The sequence below is a fragment of the Erithacus rubecula genome (genome assembly GCF_903797595.1).
Source record: "Erithacus rubecula genome assembly, chromosome: 28".
Taxonomy (NCBI): domain Eukaryota; kingdom Metazoa; phylum Chordata; class Aves; order Passeriformes; family Muscicapidae; genus Erithacus; species Erithacus rubecula.
The window spans coordinates 966,255-986,547 of NC_136680.1; the positions used below are offsets into that span (position 1 = coordinate 966,255).

Here is a 20,293-nt window from a genome sequence, read left to right on the forward strand (position 1 = left end):
GCCTTGCACAGGGAAATTCCTCCCTGGGAGGGTGGTGAGGCCCTGGAATGGGATTCCCAGAGAAGCTGTGGCTGCCCCTGGATGCCTGGCAGTGCCCAGGGCCAGGCTGGATGGAGCTGGGAACACCCTGGGGCAGTGGAAGGTGTCCCTGGCCATGGCAGGGGTGGCACTGGATGCGCTTTCAGGTCCCTTCCAACCCAAACCATTCCAGGACTGTAATTCCACTTGGTCATGGAAGAGGACTGGTGCTGGCTGGATCCCAGCTGGACTCAGATCTGGGAGCTGTGGGAGGTCCTGGCCCCAGCTCCAGGTTGGGCATGGCCATGTGTCCCCCCTCTCCTGAGCCCCCCATGGCAGCTGGCCTTGAAGTGCCCCTGGCCCAGGGCTCCTTGAAACCTTGTGGATCACTCCCTTTTAAAGCACAGCAGGTGTATTTTTTCCAAAATATCTTCTATTCAGAGATGAAAATAAAATTCAAACACCAAAAACCAAAAATCCAAGAACAAGACCAACCAATTGCACCATCAGCAGCCAGCCAGGCCAGGGCCCCTCGTGCTTCCTGAGTGACCCCATGTCCCTTCCACAACTCCCACTGTGCCAGGGGGGCAGGAGCAGCCCCTTCCCTCCCAGTCAGGCCGGTGGGAATCCGTCTCCTCTTGCCAGTTCACAGAATCCAAGCAAAGCCAAGCAGGTCCAGCATCCGGGGGCAGATCCAGCATCTGGAGGGGTCCCCGAGGGTTTGTCCTGGAGGGATGAGGGGCTGTGACCCCACGGCTCCCCCTGCTCTGCTACAGCTCCTCGGCCGGCTCCAGGCCGTGCCCGGGCTCGGCCCAGCCCAGGGCTGCCAGCGCGGGCTGTGGCGCGGTGCCACCCCCCGGGGCTGCCCGCCTCTGCTCCCCGCGCTCCGGGCTCAGCCCCGCGGGGACCGGCGCTGCCCGTGTGTCGTTGTGCCGGGAGCCTTTGGGCTGTGCGGGGAATGTGTCCTGCAGAGCCTCCTGCGGGGGCTCGGGGGTCTCCTCCACCCACAGCGGCTCCGGGGGCTTCTCCTCCCCAGCCTGGGGCTGCGTGTGAACCACGCGGGAGGCGGCGGCGTTGTGCAGGGACCTGGAGAAAACTGAGCCCCGCGGAGAGTCAGGGGCTGGCCCAGGGCCCTGAGGGTCTGGCACAGCTCTGGCTCAGCTCAGCACAGCCTGGCACAGCCCAGCACAGCCTGGCACAGCCTGGCACAGCCCAGCATAGCCTGGCATAGCCTGGCACAGCCCAGCATAGCCTGGCATAGCCTGGCACAGCTCAGCATAGCCTGGCACAGCCCAGCATAGCCTGGCATAGCACAGCTAAAGCACAGCCCAGCACAGCCTGGCATAGCCTGGCACAGCTCAGCATAGCCTGGCACAGCCCAGCACAGCCCGGCATAGCACAGCTAAAGCACAGCCCAGCACAGCCTGGCACAGCCCAGCACAGCCTGGCATAGCACAGCTAAAGCACAGCCCAGCACAGCCTGGCATAGCCTGGCACAGCCCAGCATAGCCTGGCACAGCCCAGCATAGCCTGGCATAGCCTGGCACAGCTCAGCATAGCCTGGCACAGCCCAGCACAGCCCAGCCCAACTCAGCACAGCCCAGAACAGCCTGGCACAGCCCAGCCCAACTCAGCACAGCCCAGAACAGCCCAGCATAGCCTGGCACAGCCTGGCACAGCCCAGCCCTGACTCAGCACAGCTCAGGCCTCACCTCGCACGGGCCTGAAGTCTCCGTTTGCCTCAGCCTTGCTGGGGGCGAAGGGGCTGATGGAGGGGAAGACGATGAGGGTGAAGGAGAGCAGCAGGACCTGGGGACAGAGGGGACATCACTGAGCACAGCAGGGGAGAGGGACCAGGAGCTGGCTCACAGCCCATCTCCCAGCCCATCTCCCAGCCCATCTCCCCAGTTCCCAGCCCATTTCCCCAGTTCCCAGCCCATCTCCCCAGCTCCCAGCCCATCTCCCTCCCTCCCAGCCCATCTCCCCAGCTCCCAGCCCATCTCCCAGCCCATCTCCCCAGCTCCCAGCCCATCTCCCTCCCTCCCAGCCCATCTCCCAGCCCATCTCCCCATCTCCCAGCCCATCTCCCCAGCTCCCAGGCTCTGCAGGCCCCACACACCGCCAGGCAGGTCCCTGTCTGTGCTGCCTTGTTGCTCGACTGAACCACCACGGCCTGGAGCTTCTTCAGCTGCTCCAGGAGGGACCTGGGAACAGGGAGAGCCTGTGAGCCCCCAGCCCAACACTTCCCATCCCACCTTGTCCCCATCCCTGCAACACCTACGAGTTCTGCTTCTCCAGGTGCAGGACTTTCCTCTGCAGCTCCTGGTTCTGGGCTGTGCATGCTGACATCCTGGGACAGGGAGAGCAGGATGGGGTCAGGGGACAGCTGGGGGGGCTGGCAATGAGCAGAGTGCCCAGGGTGCCACCCCAGGGCTGTGTCACCATGCCCAGCTGAGGGGCTGGGCTCTGTACCTGCTCTCCAGCCCATCAATGTATTCCTTCTTCTTCTTGCGGCTCTCCTGAGCCGACTGCTTGTTCCGGATCTTCCTCCTGATCTTCTTCAGCACCCGCTCCTCGTACTGGGGACACACGGGGGGGTCAGGGACTCCAGGGTGGGACCCCCACTCCACACCCTCCCCAGGTGTCCTGGCACCCACCTTGGTGAGGGGCAGCTGTGTGGGCAGGGTCAGCCCCTCCTTGGCCAGCAGCTTCTTCTCATCCTCTGTCAGCACCAGCTCCTGGAAGTGGCCCTGGCTGGGCCGGAGCAGGGAGCCAGGAGCCTGTGGCTGCTGTGGGACAGGGAATGGGGACACCTCTGGGTGGGGACACCCCCCACCTGGCCCCAGGGACCCTGCCTGCGACCACAGTGTAGGTGCCTTGGGCCAGGAAGGGACAGGGATCGTAGACAAGGAGCAGGAAGGGAAAGGGAACAAGTGTGGGGATGGGAATGGGGGATGAGCAGGGTCCCAGAAGGGAAAGGGAGTGTTGGGGACACAGGGACAGGGACTCACATTGTCAGAGCTGCCTGAGAGCAACAGGTCCTTGACAGTGAGGGCACAGGATGCAGGTGGGGTGACCACAGGCAGGTCCTGGCTCTCCTCCAGGAAGAACCCAGGGTGCCAAATGTCTGGGTGAGGGCAGAGGGGGCTGTCAGCAGGGCTGTGTCCCCACTGTCCCCAGTGTCCCCACTGCAGGACCCTCCCTGTGCCATGGCCCCAGAACCAGGCTGACTTGCTGCCCAGTCCAGTGCCCCGACTCTGTCCCCCCAAACTGTCCCTCTGATCCTGCCCACACCAGTCTGCCCAGTTCACCCCAGTTCCCAATCTCTCCACACTCCCCCTATCTCCTCCCTAGCCCACCAGACCTCCCAGTTCTTTCCAGTTTCCCCCAGATCCCTTAATTTCCTCACAATCCCTCACCTCCCCCACTGCTCTCAGCTCCCCAGTGCCCCCAGTGTCCCCAGCCTGGTCCCTTCCCAGTGTGGCTCACCCAGGTCAATGGAGACCTCGGGCTGCAGGACCCCAGACCCCGCTGGGAGGGGCTGGGGCTGGCAGGGGGTGGTGTAGGGGTTCAGGATCTCTTGGGGACCCCCCTCACAGCTCCCGGGGGGGCTGTCGTGCTGGTCAGAGGGGGCATCCTCGGACACCCCACTGTCACTGGTGGCTGGGGACCAGCTGGACGAGTCTGACACCGAGTCCCCGGAGGCCAGGATGGAGCTCAGGAACTCCTCACTGTCCGGGGCACGCTGTGGGGACACGGCACTGTCACCGGGAGCAGCCATCCCCTGGGGGTGACACCCAGGTGTGACATTCCAGGTGTGACCCCCAGGGTGTGGCCCTCAGGGTGTGACCCTCCAGGGTGTGATATCCCAGGGTGTGACATCCCAGGCTGTAACCCCCAGGGTGTGACCCCCAGGTGGGACATTCCAGGTGTGACACCCCAGGGTGTGACCCCCAGGGTGTTACACCCCAGAGTGTGACCCTCCAGGGTGTGACATTCCAGGTGTGACACCCCAGGTGTGACCCCCAGGGTGTGACATTCCAGGTGTGACACCCCAGGTGTGACCCCCCCAGGGTGTGACCCCCAGGGTGTTACACCCCAGAGTGTGACCCCCCCAGGGTGTGACATGCCAGGGTGTGACCCAGCCCAGGTGGGGCAGGGCCAGCCCGGGGCTCACCCTGTCCTGGGGCCAGGTTCCCGGCGGTGTCCCCAGCTCCAGCCCGCGCAGGATCCCGTCCTGGTGGTCGAAGAGGAGATCCAGCAGGTCCAGGCTCTCGAGGCTGTCCACGCTGGAGGCCATGGCTGTGGGGTGGCAGGGTCATTGCCCAGCCCAGGCCCGTGGCAGCCCCCAGAGCCACCCCCACACGGCCCTGGGGACACCCCGAGTCGTGGGCAGTGGGAGGGAGCAGGGCCATGTTGGCATTCACCTGGAAAAGCCCTACAGGTACAGGATGGGGTGTGGGGGCTCCAGGCATGGAAGTGCCCCCCAGTCCTTCCAGCAGCTGCAATTCCCAAATCCTCCCATTTTCCACCCAGAGCAGCCCAGCCAGGGGGTTCCCTGGTGCTGGAAGGGCTGGTTAATCATTCTGGGTGGCAAATGGAGGGGAGGGGACTGTGGCCACCAGCCACCCCAGGGCACTCGGCCTCAGGGAAGGACTCAGTCCCTCACTGCTACCCCAGGCTCGAGACCCCGGACTCAGAGACTGACCTGACCCGGTTGGACCATTAGCCCAGCTGGCCAATCAGCCAACTGACACCCCAGCTACCTGACCAGCTGACCCACTGACCAGCTGGTTGACCAGTTGATCAATGAACTGATCAAGAGACAGCCCAAATGGTCACCCTGTTGGCCAAGTGACCAATAGGTAGACTGCCCAAACAACCAGCCCACTGACTCATAGACTGACCACTCAACTCTGTGCCTGACCAACCAACCAACCAACCAACCAACCAACCAACCAACCAACCAACCAACCATCCTCAATGTCCTCCAAGCCAGCTGGGGACAGTTGTCATTACCTGACATTGATCAAGGTGGACACGGGGCTTTATTGCCCCCTGTCCTTCACCCTCAGACCCCTCATGAGCCCTGATGGCCCCATGGCACCGTGCTGAGAGCTGGCAGCCAGGACATACCTGAGTGAGTGGCCATGGATTGTCCTCACAACCCTCTCTGGGCACAGATGAGTGTTGAAGACAACAAGCCTGGCCTTCACCCTCCTCCTCTTCCTCCTGCGTTCCCTGTGATTCCCTGACCCGAGTGGCAAAGTTTAAACTCCAACTGCACAGAAATAACATCCCAGATTGCAAAATGCCCCAGCCCTGATTGGGGCTGTCGGGGTGCGATGGCAGGGCCGCCCTGGGGCTGGACCCGTAACTCATTAGCCAAATGTTTTTGTGCTCCTCTGCCAAGCGGGGCAGGAGGGGCCGGGGCTGCCGGCCGAAGTCCAGGTGCTATAATTGTCCGTGAACCTTCACCCACTTTTGGGGACAGTTTCCCTTTTTTCAGACGTCTCGGCCTTAATCCCATTCGATTAAGTGTGTGGGGGCAATATCCAGGGATGTTTCCTTGAACTCTACCATTTATGGCTGATCCAAAAAAAGCCTTGGTGGCCTGTGGCTGTCCCTGGAGAGAGACCATTGACAAGGGGTGCCAAGACAGGACACAGGGAATGGTTTCCCGCTGCCACAAGGCAGGGATGGATGGGATACAGGGAAGGAATTCCTGGGAAGGTGAGGAGGGGTTGGGATGGAATTCCCAGAGAAGCTGTGGCTGGATCCCTGCAATGTCCCAGGCTGGACGGGGTTTGGAGCAGCCTGGGACAGCAGAAGGCGTCCTTGTCTATGGCAGGTGTGCAACGGGATGTGTTTAAAATCCATCCCAACCCCGACCACCCTGGGATTACCCCACCAGTCCCTCAGTGTCTCGGCGTGGTCGCTGTGCCAAACCCTCGCCCGGTGCAGTGAGGGGCATCAGCACAGCAGCAGCACCGGCACCCCCTCACCGAGCCCCGGGCGCAGGGAGGGGACACCGCTGACTAAGGCTCCGTGTGGCCCAGGCGTGGCGCGGGGACAAGGCCACGGCCCCTTATCGGCCGCCCCACGGCCTCTGCCCGGGCAGGCGGCGGCTGCTCCCCGCTTTATGGCCGCGCCGGCAGCGGGCAAAGGGCGCCCGCCCGGGGCCGCCACCCGCGCCGCGCCTGAGGAGCCTCGGGGGTCCCGGGGCTTGGGCGCGTTGCTGGGTCACTAATTAGTGATTATTTAATGAACGCTCCGTGCACACATCCGCTGCACCCCGGCGCCCCTCAGGTGGCACCGCCGCCACCTCCGTGTTCCCCTCAGAGAGATCTCGCGAGACTTCGCCCGCCGCGCGCTCTTCTCTGTGCTCTTAGGCCCCGCCCCCTGTGCCGGTACCGGGCCCCGCCCCCGGGCGTTCTGTCTCCGCCTCATGGAGCTCCCGGTCCCGCCCTACAGAGCCCCCGGTCCCGCCTCACGGAGCTCCCGGCCCCGCCTCACGGAGCTCCCGGTCCCGCCCTACAGAGCCCCCGGTCCCGCCTCATGGAAATCCCGGCCCCGCCTCACGGAGCTCCCGGTCCCGCCTCATGGAAATCCCGGCCCCGCCTCACGGGGCTCCCAGTCCCGCCCCATGGAACGCAAGTCCCGCCTCCATAGGCCCGTCCGTAGCCCCGCCCTCCGACCCCGCCCCTGTCTCGGCTCCCGCCCCGATTGGCTGCGCTGGCCCCGCCCCGGCCCCGCCCCGGCCCCGCCCCGGCCCCGCCCCGCCCCGCGCGCCCCCGCGCCCGGCCGCGCCCCCGGCCCCGCAGGCGCGGCCCGGCCCGGCCATGCCGGCCAAGAGGAAGCCGGTGCTGCCCGCCCTCAACATCGCCCCCAGCGCCGCCGAGGGGCCCAGCCCCGACGGCTCCGCAGAGTGAGTCAGGCCCGGCCGGGACCGCCCCGCCAGCGCGGCTGGGCCTGGGGGGACGCGGGGCCTTGGGGAGGGGGACACCGGTCCCGGCCGGGACAGAGCGGGCACCGGGCCTGGGGGATCGGGCACGGCGGGCACGGGGCGTGGGGAGCGCCAGGGAAGGCCTGGAGGAGCCGGGACAGCTTTGGGGAGGCCTGGGAAGGTCTGAGGGGGAACCTGAACCGGGCTCGGGGGGAACAGGGAAGGTCCGGGGGAGCTGAGGCTGCCCTGGGAGCTGGATGGGCCCGGGGCTGTGTGGGGCAGGGAGGCTGAGCCGGGAGAAGGGTGAGGGTTGGAAGGGATGGGCAGGGGGAGGCTGCTCCGGCCCCCCCGGTTTGCAGGGGACAGGTCTGGAGTTGGGATGGGGACCCGGGGTCTGGGGGGGGCTCGGCAGATGGGATATGTGGGGGTGCTGGCTGGAAGGGATGGGGTGAGACCCTCCCGACACGTCCCCCTGGCTGTGGGTGAGGGGGACAAAGGGGTGGCAGCAGCTGGGACGGAGCAGCTGCAGCTGGCACGGGTGGCAGCAGGTGCTGGGGGAGCACAGACCCCCCTTTGTGCTGGGATTTGGGGTGGGGGGTGTGAGGGAGCTGCCAGACCCCATGGAAAACCCTTCTCGTGTTACACAGCCTTGGCTCCCTGGGACAGGGAGCAGCATCTGCTGCTGCCTCTTTAAGGGCTGAAGGATTTTTCCTATTCCTTGGCTCTCCCAAAACACCTGACTGCTCCAAAGCTCTCCAGAGGGGCTCTGTGTGTTGGGCACCTCCAGGTGATCCCATTGCCAGGGGTTTGGGACATGCCAGGAGATGCTTTTCCATCACTTTCCTAAAAACCAAACCCTCCTTTCCCTGCTGCTGACCATCTCCCATCTCCTCCAGGGCTAACCTGGTGGACCTGCAGAAGAAGCTGGAGGAGCTGGAGCTGGATGAGCAGCAGAAGAAGCGCCTGGAAGCTTTCCTGACCCAGAAAGCCAAAGTGGGGGAGCTGAAGGACGATGACTTTGAGAGGATCTCAGAGCTGGGCGCTGGCAATGGCGGGGTGGTCACCAAAGTGCAGCACAAACCCTCAGGGCTCATCATGGCACGGAAGGTGAGGAGGCACTGGCAGTGCTGGGCAGCAGCTGGAGCTCTCCCTGCCTCTGGGAGGGCTGGGTTTGCTTGGGTTCTCTCTGCTTTTGCACCTGCACCACCTCACCTGGCTCAGGAGCAGAGTCCTGGCTGCTCCCAGATGGGTCCTGCGTGAAGGAGGGGCTGAACTCCCAGTGACAGACTGGAAAACTGGAGTTTATTTTTTCCCAGTTCTGATGGACGAAGTGTCTGGGATTGGATCTCCTGAGGATTGTAGGAAGTGGCAGTGGGAAGGATGGGTTTGGCACACATCCCTCAGCCCCATTTAACACATCCCAAGCAGGGACAGAGGTTCCTCTCACTCTTGGCCTCTTTGGGAACATCTGTGCTGCCACCGAGTAGAAAATCAGGAGCTGCTTTTCTGCCTGCTGGGAGAGGCTGTGCTTGGCAGGAGCAGCACAAGCACTGCTCTGCCTCCTCCAGAGTCTCTCCTCCCTCCTGCTGTTGGGATCATGGCATGGTTTGGTTGGAAGGGGCCTCACAGCTCATCCAGTTCCATGGGCAGGGCCTCCTTTCCCCAGCCCAGGGTGTTTCCTCCCCACCCTGCTCTGACCCCACCTGGAGCCCCAAAAGCCACTGCTCATTCTCGTGCAGAACCTTCACAGGGGCTTTTTCTTTTCTGTGGTTTCCTTGATCTTGAAGCACCTTCTTACAACACCTCCAGAGCTTGTGAAAATGTTGCTGCCTGCTGACTCAGAGGGGCTGAGACCAAGCTCCTGACTCGTCTTTCCGCCGGGCCCGGCGCAATCCCGGCGCCTTCCGTGGCTCGGCTGCACTGAGCTCTCCCTCTGCTCCAGCATGGAATCCCACCCTGGATGGCCTGCAGAGACCTTAAATCCCACCCTGCCATGGCCAGGGACACCTCCCATTGTCCCAGGGTGCTCCTGACCTTGGGCCCTTCCAGGGGCAGCCACAGCTGCCGGGGTCTCACCACCCATCAGGGCTTTTTCTGCTCCAAAGCACAATTGAAGTTCTCCTTCCTTGCCAGCACTCAGAGCTGCTCCCCATCAATCCTTTCACTTTCCAGGAGTCACACCTGCCCTGTTTGTGTCTCTTTTGGCAGCTGATCCATTTGGAAATCAAGCCAGCCATCAGGAACCAGATCATCCGGGAGCTGCAGGTGCTGCACGAGTGCAACTCCCCGTACATCGTGGGCTTCTATGGGGCCTTCTACAGTGATGGGGAGATCTCCATCTGCATGGAGCACATGGTGAGTCAGCCCTGCCCTGCCCTGGGCCACTGGCACCTCCTTTCTCCTGGTGGGAGCCACACATTCCTGCTCAGGCCTCGGAGTGAGGGAGGCAGCAGCTTTTGGGAAGGGGAAGCAGAGGTTTGGGGCTTGGCCAAACGGAAATGTTGCCTAGCCACTGCTCTGCAGAGCCTGCTGGAGGCTCAGTCAACATGTTCTGTTGTTGCTGGTGGGGAATGATGCTGCTTCTCCTCTAAATCAGCACCATCTTGGCATTTCCACTGATGGAAGGAAGCAAAGAACCAACAGCAAGAAGGAGAGCTGGTAAAAAAGGTTTTCAGTGATAAATCTGAGCTCAGATCAACAGGTCTCCCTGTTTTTTTGGCTGGAAAAGGAGTGTGCTCAATGCTGCTCACCCACCACCTGCTGCTCTGTTTCTCTGCTTGGAATTGCTGTGTTGGTCACTCCCATGTTCTTTATTTCAGGATGGGGGCTCTTTGGATCAAGTGCTGAAAGAAGCCAAAAGAATTCCTGAGGAAATCCTGGGCAAAGTCAGCATAGCAGTGAGTGCTGGGGCTGCTCAGGCTTCCAGGGGGGATTTGCTGGGCAAGGATTGGGAATAAAGCTTGGGCTGCCCTGGGAAGCTTTTTGTGTTCCCCAGCCCTGGAGACTGCACTTTCCTGGGCCAAGAGACCAGAGCAGAGGGGAAACATTCCCAACCCCTTTCCCCACCTCCAACCCCTCTGGATAATGTTGGGAGATTTGGGAGGAGCTTTGTGAGAGAAATCTGTGATGGAATTGGGGATAAATTGAGGGACAAGGGCAGCTCCCCTGGGCTGGGGGCAGAGCTCTGCCCTCAGCTCTGCTCTCACCCAGATTTTGGATCCCCCAGGTTCTGAGGGGCTTGGCCTATCTGCGGGAGAAGCACCAAATCATGCACAGAGGTGAGAGCAGGGCCCTGGAAAGGCCAGCCTGCAGTGCCAGGTGTCACCCAGAGCCACTTCACCCTCCCCTCTGCCCTTGTTCCCAGATGTGAAACCCTCCAACATCCTGGTGAATTCCCGAGGGGAGATCAAGCTCTGTGACTTTGGGGTCAGTGGGCAGCTCATTGACTCCATGGCCAACTCCTTTGTGGGAACTCGCTCCTACATGTCTGTAAGTTCCTTCCACCTGGGCTTTTTGGGGTATTTTGGGTTCAGCTCAGCTCTGTTTCCATCCCCATCTGGTTCACAGGGACATTTCCCACTGTCCCAGGTGCTCCAAGCCCTGCCCAGCCTGGCCTTGGGCACTGCCAGGATCCAGGGGCAGCTTCCCTGGGGAGCTGTGCCAGGGCCTGCCCACCCTCCCAGGGAAGGATCCTGAGGTCTGAGCTGCTCCTGTATTTTGGGAATGGTTATTCAAGTGCAGTTATAGTTAGACAGGGGCTATTTAAAAATCCTGTCCCCTCTGCTCCCAGGCCCTGGCTCCAAGCTGCCTCAGAGCTGCCAGTGAGGATGACTTGCATGGATTGATTTATTTCTGATTTTTTGTTTTATTGGCCATAAGCTCAAAGGGATTTTCTGCTCTTCTGATTCCCCTTGGGTGTTAACAGGAGTGAGCAGGAAAATACATTTTTATGGATAATTGAGTTCCTTAGATTTTAGCACCACAATGAAATAAATTCCTGCTGGGTGTTCCAGACTCCCAAACAAGTAGCTGGGAATGCTGCTGAGTTGGGAGTGTGGATGAGATGCTCCAAGTGCTTTTTTCTGCACATCACCCTTCTTTTCCATCCCCTTTGCACATGATGAGTGTCCCTTCCCTGGAGAGCTGCCATGGAGAGGCCTTTGGGATGTTCCAGAATTCCAGAATGGTTTGGGTGGGAAGGGAGCTTAAATCCCACCCAGTGCCACCCCTGCCATGGCAGGGACACTTCCACTGTCCCAGGCTGCTCCAAACCCAATGTCCAGCCTGGCCTGGGGCACTGCCAGGGATCCAGGGGCAGCCACAGCTGCTCTGGGCACCTGTGCCAGCCCTGCCCACCCTGCCAGGGAACAATTCCTGCCCAATATCCCACCCCTCCCTGCCTCTGGCAGTGGGAAGCCATTCCCAGTGTCCTGTCCCTTGTCCAGTGTCCTCCAGTTCCCTTGGAGCCCCTTTGAGCACTGGGGTCTCACCCATAGAGGATATTTGGTGTCAATATCTAACGTTGCCCCATGTTCCTGTGTCCTGGGGGTCACTATCCCATGGCAGTGGCTGTTCCTGTGCTCTGGGGGCCAGCACTGCATGTCACCCCCATTCCCAGTGCCCTGGGGTTCCATTACCCCCATTCCCAGTGCCCTGGGTACCTTTACCCCCATTCCCAGTGCCCTGGGTACCTTTATCCCCATTCCCAGTGCCCTGGGGTTCCATTACCCCCATTCCCAGTGCCATTGGGTTCCATTATCCCCATTCCCAGTGCCATTGGGTTCCATTACCCCAATTCCCAGTGCCCTGGGGTTCCATTACCCCAATTCCCAGTGCCCTGGGGTTCCATTTCCCCAATTCCCAGTGCCATTGGGTTCCATTACCCCAATTCCCAGTGCCCTGGGGTTCCATTTCCCCAATTCCCAGTGCCCTGGGGTTCCATTATCCACAATTCCCAGTGCCATGGGGTTCCATTATCCCCATTCCCAGTGCCATTGGGTTCCATTACCCCAATTCCCAGTCCCCTGGGGTTCCATTTCCCCAATTCCCAGTGCCATTGGGTTCCATTACCCCAATTCCCAGTGCCATTGGGTTCCATTACCCCAATTCCCAGTACCATTCCCCCCAGTTCCCAGTTCCACCCCCATTCCCAGTGCCCTGGGGTTCTATTCCCCCCCAATTTCCAGTTCCATTCCCCCAATTCCCAGTGCCATTACCCCCATTCCCAGTTCCATTACCCCCTTCCCAGTGCCATTTTCCCCCATTCCCAGTGCCATTTTCCCCCATTCCCAGTGCCATTTTCCCCCATTCCCAGTTCCCTCCCCCATTCCCAGTTCCCTCCCCCATTCCCAGTTCCCTCCCCCATTCCCAGTTCCCTCCCCCATTCCCAGTCCCTCCCCCATTCCCAGTTCCCTCCCCCATTCCCATTTCCCTCCCCCATTCCCATTTCCCTCCCCCATTCCCATTTCCCTCCCCCATTCCCATTTCCCTCCCCCATTCCCATTTCCCTCCCCCATTCCCATTTCCCTCCCCCATTCCCATTTCCCTCCCCCATTCCCAGTTCCTCCCCCATTCCCATTTCCCTTCCCCATTCCCATTTCCCTCCCCCATTCCCAGTCCCTCCCCCATTCCCAGTCCCTCCCCCATTCCCAGTTCCTCCCCCATTCCCATTTCCCTTCCCCATTCCCAGTTCCCTCCCCCATTCCCAGTTCCCTCCCCCATTCCCAGTTCCCTCCCCCATTCCCAGTCCCTCCCCCATTCCCAGTCCCTCCCCCATTCCCAGTCCCTCCCCCATTCCCAGTGCCCCTCCCCCATTCCCAGTCCCCCTCCCCCATTCCCAGTCCCTCCCCCATTCCCAGTCCCTCCCCCATTCCCAGTCCCTCCCCTCTGAGCCTGCCTGTCCCGCAGCCCGAGCGCCTGCAGGGCACGCACTACTCGGTGCAGTCGGACATCTGGAGCATGGGGCTGTCGCTGGTGGAGCTGTCCATCGGGAGGTATCCCATCCCCCCGCCCGACTCCAGGGAGCTGGAAGTGCTGTTCGGCCGTGCTGCGGCGGAGGGGGCGCAGGGAGAGACCCCCAGCATCTCACCCAGGGCCAGGCCCCCCGGACGGCCCGTCAGTGGTAGGGGCTGGGGGCACCTCCAGCAACGCTGCCCGGGGGGCTGGGCTGAGGCTGGGACAGGAGCCTGGGCTGGGGATCCACGGGGAGAGTCTGGGATGGAGGGACAGGGAGAGTCTGGGATGGAGGGACAGGGAGAGTCTGGGATGAATCCACAGGGAGAGTCTGGGGTGGATCCACAGGGAGAGTCTGGGATGGATCCACAGGGAGAGTCTGGGATGGATCCACAGGGAGAGTCTGGGATGGATCCATAGGGAGAGTCTGGGATGGATCCACAGGGAGAGTCTGGGATGGATCCATGGGGAGAGTCTGGGATGGAGGCACAGGGAGAGTCTGGGATGGAGGGACAGGGAGAGTCTGGGATGGATCCACGGGGAGAGTCTGGGATGGATCCACGGGGAGAGTCTGGGATGGATCCATGGGGAGAGTCTGGGATGGATCCATGGGGAGAGTCTGGGATGGAGGCACAGGGAGAGTCTGGGATGGAGGCACAGGGAGAGTCTGGGATGGAGGCACAGGGAGAGTCTGGGATGGATCCACAGGGAGAGTCTGGGATGGATCCACAGGGAGAGTCTGGGATGGAGGGACAGGGAGAGTCTGGGATGGAGGGACAGGGAGAGTCTGGGATGGAGGGACAGGGAGAGTCTGGGATGGATCCACGGGGAGAGTCTGGGATGGAGGGACAGGGAGAGTCTGGGATGGATCCACGGGGAGAGTCTGGGATGGATCCACAGGGAGAGTCTGGGATGGAGGGACAGGGAGAGTCTGGGATGGATCCATGGGGAGAGTCTGGGATGGAGGGACAGGGAGAGTCTGGGATGGAGGCACAGGGAGAGTCTGGGATGGATCCACAGGGAGAGTCTGGGATGGATCCACAGGGAGAGTCTGGGATGGATCCACAGGGAGAGTCTGGGATGGATCCACAGGGAGAGTCTGGGATGGATCCACAGGGAGAGTCTGGGATGGATCCACAGGGAGAGTCTGGGATGGATCCACAGGGAGAGTCTGGGATGGATCCACAGGGAGAGTCTGGGATGGAGGGACAGGGAGAGTCTGGGATGGATCCACGGGGAGAGTCTGGGATGGATCCACAGGGAGAGTCTGGGATGGATCCACAGGGAGAGTCTGGGATGGATCCACAGGGAGAGTCTGGGATGGAGGCACAGGGAGAGTCTGGGATGGAGGGACAGGGAGAGTCTGGGATGGAGGGACAGGGAGAGTCTGGGATGGATCCACAGGGAGAGTCTGGGATGGAGGGACAGGGAGAGTCTGGGATGGAGGGACAGGGAGAGTCTGGGATGGAGGGACAGGGAGAGTCTGGGATGGAGGGACAGGGAGAAGTCTGGGATGGGGACAGGAGAGTCTGGATGGATCCACAGGGAGAGTCTGGGATGGATCCACGGGGAGAGTCTGGGATGGATCCACAGGGAGAGTCTGGGATGGAGGGACAGGGAGAGTCTGGGATGGATCCATGGGGAGAGTCTGGGATGGAGGGACAGGGAGAGTCTGGGATGGAGGCACAGGGAGAGTCTGGGATGGATCCACAGGGAGAGTCTGGGATGGATCCACAGGGAGAGTCTGGGATGGATCCACAGGGAGAGTCTGGGATGGATCCACAGGGAGAGTCTGGGATGGATCCACAGGGAGAGTCTGGGATGGAGGGACAGGGAGAGTCTGGGATGGATCCACAGGGAGAGTCTGGGATGGATCCACAGGGAGAGTCTGGGATGGAGGGACAGGGAGAGTCTGGGATGGATCCACGGGGAGAGTCTGGGATGGATCCACAGGGAGAGTCTGGGATGGATCCACAGGGAGAGTCTGGGATGGATCCACAGGGAGAGTCTGGGATGGAGGCACAGGGAGAGTCTGGGATGGAGGGACAGGGAGAGTCTGGGATGGAGGGACAGGGAGAGTCTGGGATGGATCCACAGGGAGAGTCTGGGATGGAGGGACAGGGAGAGTCTGGGATGGAGGGACAGGGAGAGTCTGGGATGGATCCACAGGGAGAGTCTGGGATGGAGGCACAGGGAGAGTCTGGGATGGAGGGACAGGGAGAGTCTGGGATGGAGGGACAGGGAGAGTCTGGGATGGATCCACAGGGAGAGTCTGGGATGGATCCACAGGGAGAGTCTGGGATGGAGGCACAGGGAGAGTCTGGGATGGAGGGACAGGGAGAGTCTGGGATGGATCCACAGGGAGAGTCTGGGATGGATCCACAGGGAGAGTCTGGGATGGAGGCACAGGGAGAGTCTGGGATGGAGGCACAGGGAGAGTCTGGGATGGATCCACGGGGAGAGTCTGGGATGGATCCACAGGGAGAGTCTGGGATGGATCCACAGGGAGAGTCTGGGATGGATCCACAGGGAGAGTCTGGGATGGAGGCACAGGGAGAGTCTGGGATGGATCCACAGGGAGAGTCTGGGATGGAGGGACAGGGAGAGTCTGGGATGGAGGGACAGGGAGAGTCTGGGATGGAGGCACAGGGAGAGTCTGGGATGGAGGCACAGGGAGAGTCTGGGATGGAGGGACAGGGAGAGTCTGGGATGGATCCACAGGGAGAGTCTGGGATGGATCCACGGGGAGAGTCTGGGATGGATCCACAGGGAGAGTCTGGGATGGATCCACAGGGAGAGTCTGGGATGGATCCACAGGGAGAGTCTGGGATGGAGGCACAGGGAGAGTCTGGGATGGATCCACAGGGAGAGTCTGGGATGGATCCACAGGGAGAGTCTGGGATGGATCCACAGGGAGAGTCTGGGATGGAGGCACAGGGAGAGTCTGGGATGGATCCACGGGGAGAGTCTGGGATGGATCCACGGGGAGAGCCTGGGATGGATCCACAGGGAGAGTCTGGGATGGAGGCACGGGGAGAGTCTGGGATGGATCCATGGGGAGAGTCTGGGATGGAGGCACAGGGAGAGTCTGGGATGGATCCATGGGGAGAGTCTGGGATGGAGGGACAGGGAGAGTCTGGGATGGATCCACAGGGAGAGTCTGGGATGGAGGCACAGGGAGAGTCTGGGATGGAGGCACAGGGAGAGTCTGGGATGGAGGCACAGGGAGAGTCTGGGATGGAGGCATGGGGAGAGTCTGGGATGGATCCATGGGGAGAGTCTGGGATGGAGGCACAGGGAGAGTCTGGGATGGAGGCACAGGGAGAGTCTGGGATGGATCCATGGGGAGAGTCTGGGATGGAGGCACAGGGAGAGTCTGGGATGGAGGCACAGGGAGAGTCTGGGATGGAGGGACAGGGAGAGCCTGGGAGATTGGAGTCCAGGATGGAGGCACAGCCCCCTCCCACCTGCCATGGGTTTGTGGGGTTTGGGTGGGAGCCCCTCGGGTGGGTTTGTGTCCCTCCTGCTGGGGGCACAGCTGGGGTGTGGCTGTCCTGTGGCTCGTTGTCTCAGCTCCTCCTGCTCCCCAGGCTTTGCAGGTTTTTTTTGGGAAGAGCTTTGCTGGGAGCTCTCACAGAAGCACCAAACAGCACCAGGATTCCAGGGAGGCTCTGCTGGAGCTGTTTCCTTGGGAGCAGAAAGCTCTGGAAGTGCTGCCAGCCAGCCATGGTCTGGTGCTGTCCAAACATTCCAAACTGGGAAATAAATCTGGACTGGAGCTCTGACAAAAGAAATCCAAATTTTGGGATTTTGATTTCCTTTTAACCGTGACTCAATTCACCTGGAGTTGCCTCAGCCTTTCCCAGCAGAGCTCCCCCAAATTTGTGGTTTTCACCCCAACCCTGAGCAGCCTCTCAGCACCTTTTGTGTCCTGTCACCCCCCAGGCCACGGGATGGACACCAGGCCTGCCATGGCCATCTTTGAGCTGCTGGATTACATTGTTAATGAGGTGGGTGTTAATGAGCTGGGTGTTAATGAGCTGGGTGTTTGTTTTCCCAGGGTTCTGCTGGAATCCTGGAGGTTCCACAGGAATTTTCCCTGCTGTTTTCCCTGCTCTGCTGAGTCAGGGTGGGATCTGGGGTGTTTGGTCAGTCCTGGAATCCCAGGATGGTTTGGGTTGGAAGGATCTTAAATCCCATCCTGGACACCTCCCCCTGTCCCAGGCTGCTCCAGCCTGGCCTTGGGCACTGCCAGGGATCCAGGGGCAGCTACAGCTGCTCTGGGAAATCCATTCCAGTCCCTCCCCACCCTCACAGAGGGAATTTCTTCCCAAAATCCCATCTAAACCTCCCTTCAGCTTGAGGCCATCCCCCTTGTCCTACCCAACTTGCAAGGGCAGCTCTCACAAACAGTGGAAAGGGCAGAGAAATTCTCATTTTGGGATTGTCCCATCAGCCAGAGGCATGGCCAGAGCTGAGATTTGCGAGATTGGATTTAGGACTGGGATGTTTGGTGATTTGGAATGGCAGGGAAGGGTTTTCCTGGCTGGAGCAGCAGTGAGGATGAGGAGGATGGGGGTGATGTAGAGCACAGCTCCACTGCAGCTGACACTGATTTTTGGCACAGTAACTCATGAATGGTGCAGGAAACTCTTTTCCTTCTGTCCACAGCCTCCTCCCAAGCTGCCAAGTGGAGTCTTCACACAAGATTTCCAGGAGTTTGTAAATAAATGGTGAGGAATTCATCTGCTCCCTGACAGCTCTGCAGCTCCACCCTCTGTGTTCTGCCTCATCTCCCTCCCTGATCCCACCTTGTGCTGGCAGCTCCTGCCTTGGGAAGGCTTGGAATTAAAGCAGTTTATTGGTGGGGGTGCTGAGCAGGATCCCAGCTCCTTAAACTGAGCCTGGCAAGGGGGATGGGGGAGCAGATCCTGGGGCTGAGTCACCCCATGGACACCTGAAGGTGCTGCCAGAGATTGGATATCACAAAAATCCCCAATTCCTGCCAAGCTTTGGGGCCTTCTCTCCATTTGCAGGGCACAGTTTGTCCCCACAGGCTGCAGGGGATGGATCCTGCAGCTCTCCCAGGATCCTGAGGGGTTTTGGGTGAAGCTGGAGCTTCTCCAGCCTCATTCCCACAAGGAATCTCACATTGACTCTCTTGTTCTTCTCATTTCAGCTTAATTAAAAACCCAGCAGAACGAGCAGATCTGAAGATGCTGATGGTGAGTGGGGAGAGGATTTTGCTGCTGCCCCATCCCTCCTGCTCCAAAGGCTGGGAATTGCCAGGCTGAGCTCAGGATGAGGCACAGGGTGGGGCTGAGCCCCTCTGACCCAGGGGCAGTGCTGGATCTCTGCTGGGATCCTGCCCAGACCCTGCTGGGACAAACCTGGCTCCTCACCTGGGCAGGTGGGTGCCACTGAGGATCCCAGCTGTGCCTCATCCCAGGGATCCAGCTGAGGGAGGATTCAGGGGTTCAGGTGAGACCCCACCTGCAGAGCTGCCCCAGCCCTGGGACCCCAAAATAAGGAGCTGGAGCTGCTGAGAGAGCCCAGAGGAATCCAGGGAGCTGCTGCAGGGCTGGAGCCAGGCTGGGAGAGCTGGGGGTGCTCACCTGGGGAGGAGAAGCTCCAGGGAGAGCTCAGAGCCCCTCCAGGGCCTAAAGGGGCTCCAGGAGAGCTGGAGAGGGACTGGGACAAGGGATGGAGGGACTGGACACAGGGAATGGCTCCCAGTGCCCAGGGCAGGGCTGGGTGGGATTTTGGGATGGAATTCCTGCCTGGGAGGGTGGGCAGGGCTGGCACAGGTACCCAGAGCAGCTGTGGATCCCTGGCAGTGCCCAAGGCTGGACAGGGCAGGTCTGGATGGGATTTTGGGATTCAATTCCTCCCTGTGATGAATCAAATATTCTCCCCAAATCCTCTTCCCCTGCCTCAGCCGTGGCACCAGGATCTTCCCCACTCCCCAGGCCATATCCCACAGCTCAGGGCTGGTTTTTTGTGCTCTGGGCTGATTTTCTGTGCCGTTGCTGACCGTGTTTTCCCTGTGCTTGCAGAGCCACACGTTCATCAAGCGCTCCGAGGTGGAGGAGGTGGATTTCGCGGGCTGGCTGTGCCGGACGCTGCGGCTCAACCAGCCCAGCACTCCCACCCGAGCTGCCGTGTGAGCCCGGCCTCGGCTTCCTCCTGCTCCTCCCAGCGCCAAAGCTCCGGCCCCAAAAGCGGCTCCACCCCAAACCGGCTCCACCCAAACCGGCTCCACCCCAAACCGGCTCCACCCCAAACCGGCTCCACCCAAACCGGCTCCACCCCAAACCGGCTCCATCCCCCCGGGTGGAACCCCCCGGGTTGGGCTGCGGGGGGTTCCAGGTCTCTGCTCCAGCTCTGGAGCTCCTGGCATTTGGGAATTGTGGTGCTGCTTATGTTGGTTGATTTTATTTTTTTTTCTTTATTGTTTTGGGTTTTTTTTGTTTGGTTTGGAAATGTGTTTTCGCTCGGGTTACAGGAAAAGGTGATGGAGGGTGTGAGGTGGTGCTGGGCTGATGCTTCACCCCCTGCCTGGTTTTCTCTCAATGGGATCAGGAATGAGGAAACCCTTCCTGGGGTCAGGGCTGGGGGCAGAGCAGGGATCAGAGCAGAGATCCCTGTTTGCCTCCTTTGCTTTTTAAAGGGTTCTTCTAAAGCCTGGCCTTGTCCTGCCCTGGATGCTCAGGGGATAAATGGGATGGGATGGGGATGGGGATGGGGATGGGGGTGGCTCCCACTTTTCAGTGTCCAGCTGAGGGGAGAGTGTGGATTTTCCTTCCCTGGAGAGGTGGAGCAGAGCCCAGGATTGGGGTCCCTGTCCTGATCCCAAGGGGGGCACAGGGAACCCTCCCTGCTGCATTTCCCCCCCTCCATTCTGCATTTCCCCCCTCCATTCTGCATTTCCTCCCCTCCCTGCTGCATTTCCCCCCCTCCCTGTTGCATTTCCCCCCCTCCCTTCTGCATTTCCCCCTCCATTCTGCATTTTCCCCCCTCCATTCTGCATTTCCCCCCTCCATTCTGCATTTCCCCCCTCCATTCTGCATTTCCCCCCCTCCATTCTGCATTTCCCCCCTCCATTCTGCATTTCCCCCCCTCCATTCTGCATTTCCCCCCTCCATTCTGCATTTCCTCCCCTCCCTGCTGCATTTCCCCCCCTCCCTGTTTGCATTTCCCCCCCTCCATTCTGCATTTCCCCCCCTCCATTCTGCATTTCCCCCCTCCATTCTGCATTTCCTCCCCCTCCATTCTGCATTTCCCCCCCCTCCATTCTGCATTTCCCCCCTCCATTCTGCATTTTCCCCCCTCCATTCTGCATTTTCCCCCCTCCCTGCTGCATTTTCCCCCTCTGGC

The 20,293-nt window shown here is 60.8% G+C and overlaps 2 protein-coding genes across 3 annotated transcripts; one reads left to right on the forward strand and one right to left on the reverse strand.

Annotated features, from left to right (window-relative positions):
• Positions 1-111: 111 nt before the first annotated feature.
• Positions 112-6,375, reverse strand: CREB3L3 (cAMP responsive element binding protein 3 like 3). 2 transcript variants are annotated; one of them, XM_079328115.1, is made up of 10 exons: positions 5,155-6,375; positions 4,196-4,320; positions 3,508-3,763; positions 3,030-3,145; positions 2,676-2,807; positions 2,491-2,597; positions 2,300-2,368; positions 2,138-2,222; positions 1,731-1,827; positions 112-1,114 (listed from the first exon to the last, which is right to left on the reverse strand). In XM_079328115.1, exons 1-10 carry the CDS (start codon positions 5,168-5,170, stop codon positions 789-791), a joined length of 1,329 nt encoding a protein of 442 aa, XP_079184241.1. In that variant the 5' UTR covers positions 5,171-6,375; the 3' UTR covers positions 112-788. The 2 variants fall into 2 exon arrangements, with proteins under 2 accessions (XP_079184241.1, XP_079184242.1); XM_079328116.1 differs by having other exon boundaries at positions 2,676-2,804; positions 5,155-5,673.
• A 414-nt stretch (positions 6,376-6,789) lies between these two features.
• Positions 6,790-19,122, forward strand: MAP2K2 (mitogen-activated protein kinase kinase 2). Its single transcript, XM_079328423.1, has 11 exons — positions 6,790-6,946; positions 7,861-8,071; positions 9,173-9,319; positions 9,784-9,861; positions 10,191-10,242; positions 10,329-10,453; positions 12,872-13,085; positions 16,862-16,926; positions 17,588-17,649; positions 18,096-18,141; positions 18,973-19,122. Exons 1-11 carry the CDS (start codon positions 6,861-6,863, stop codon positions 19,081-19,083), a joined length of 1,197 nt encoding a protein of 398 aa, XP_079184549.1. The 5' UTR covers positions 6,790-6,860; the 3' UTR covers positions 19,084-19,122.
• Positions 19,123-20,293: the final 1,171 nt, after the last annotated feature.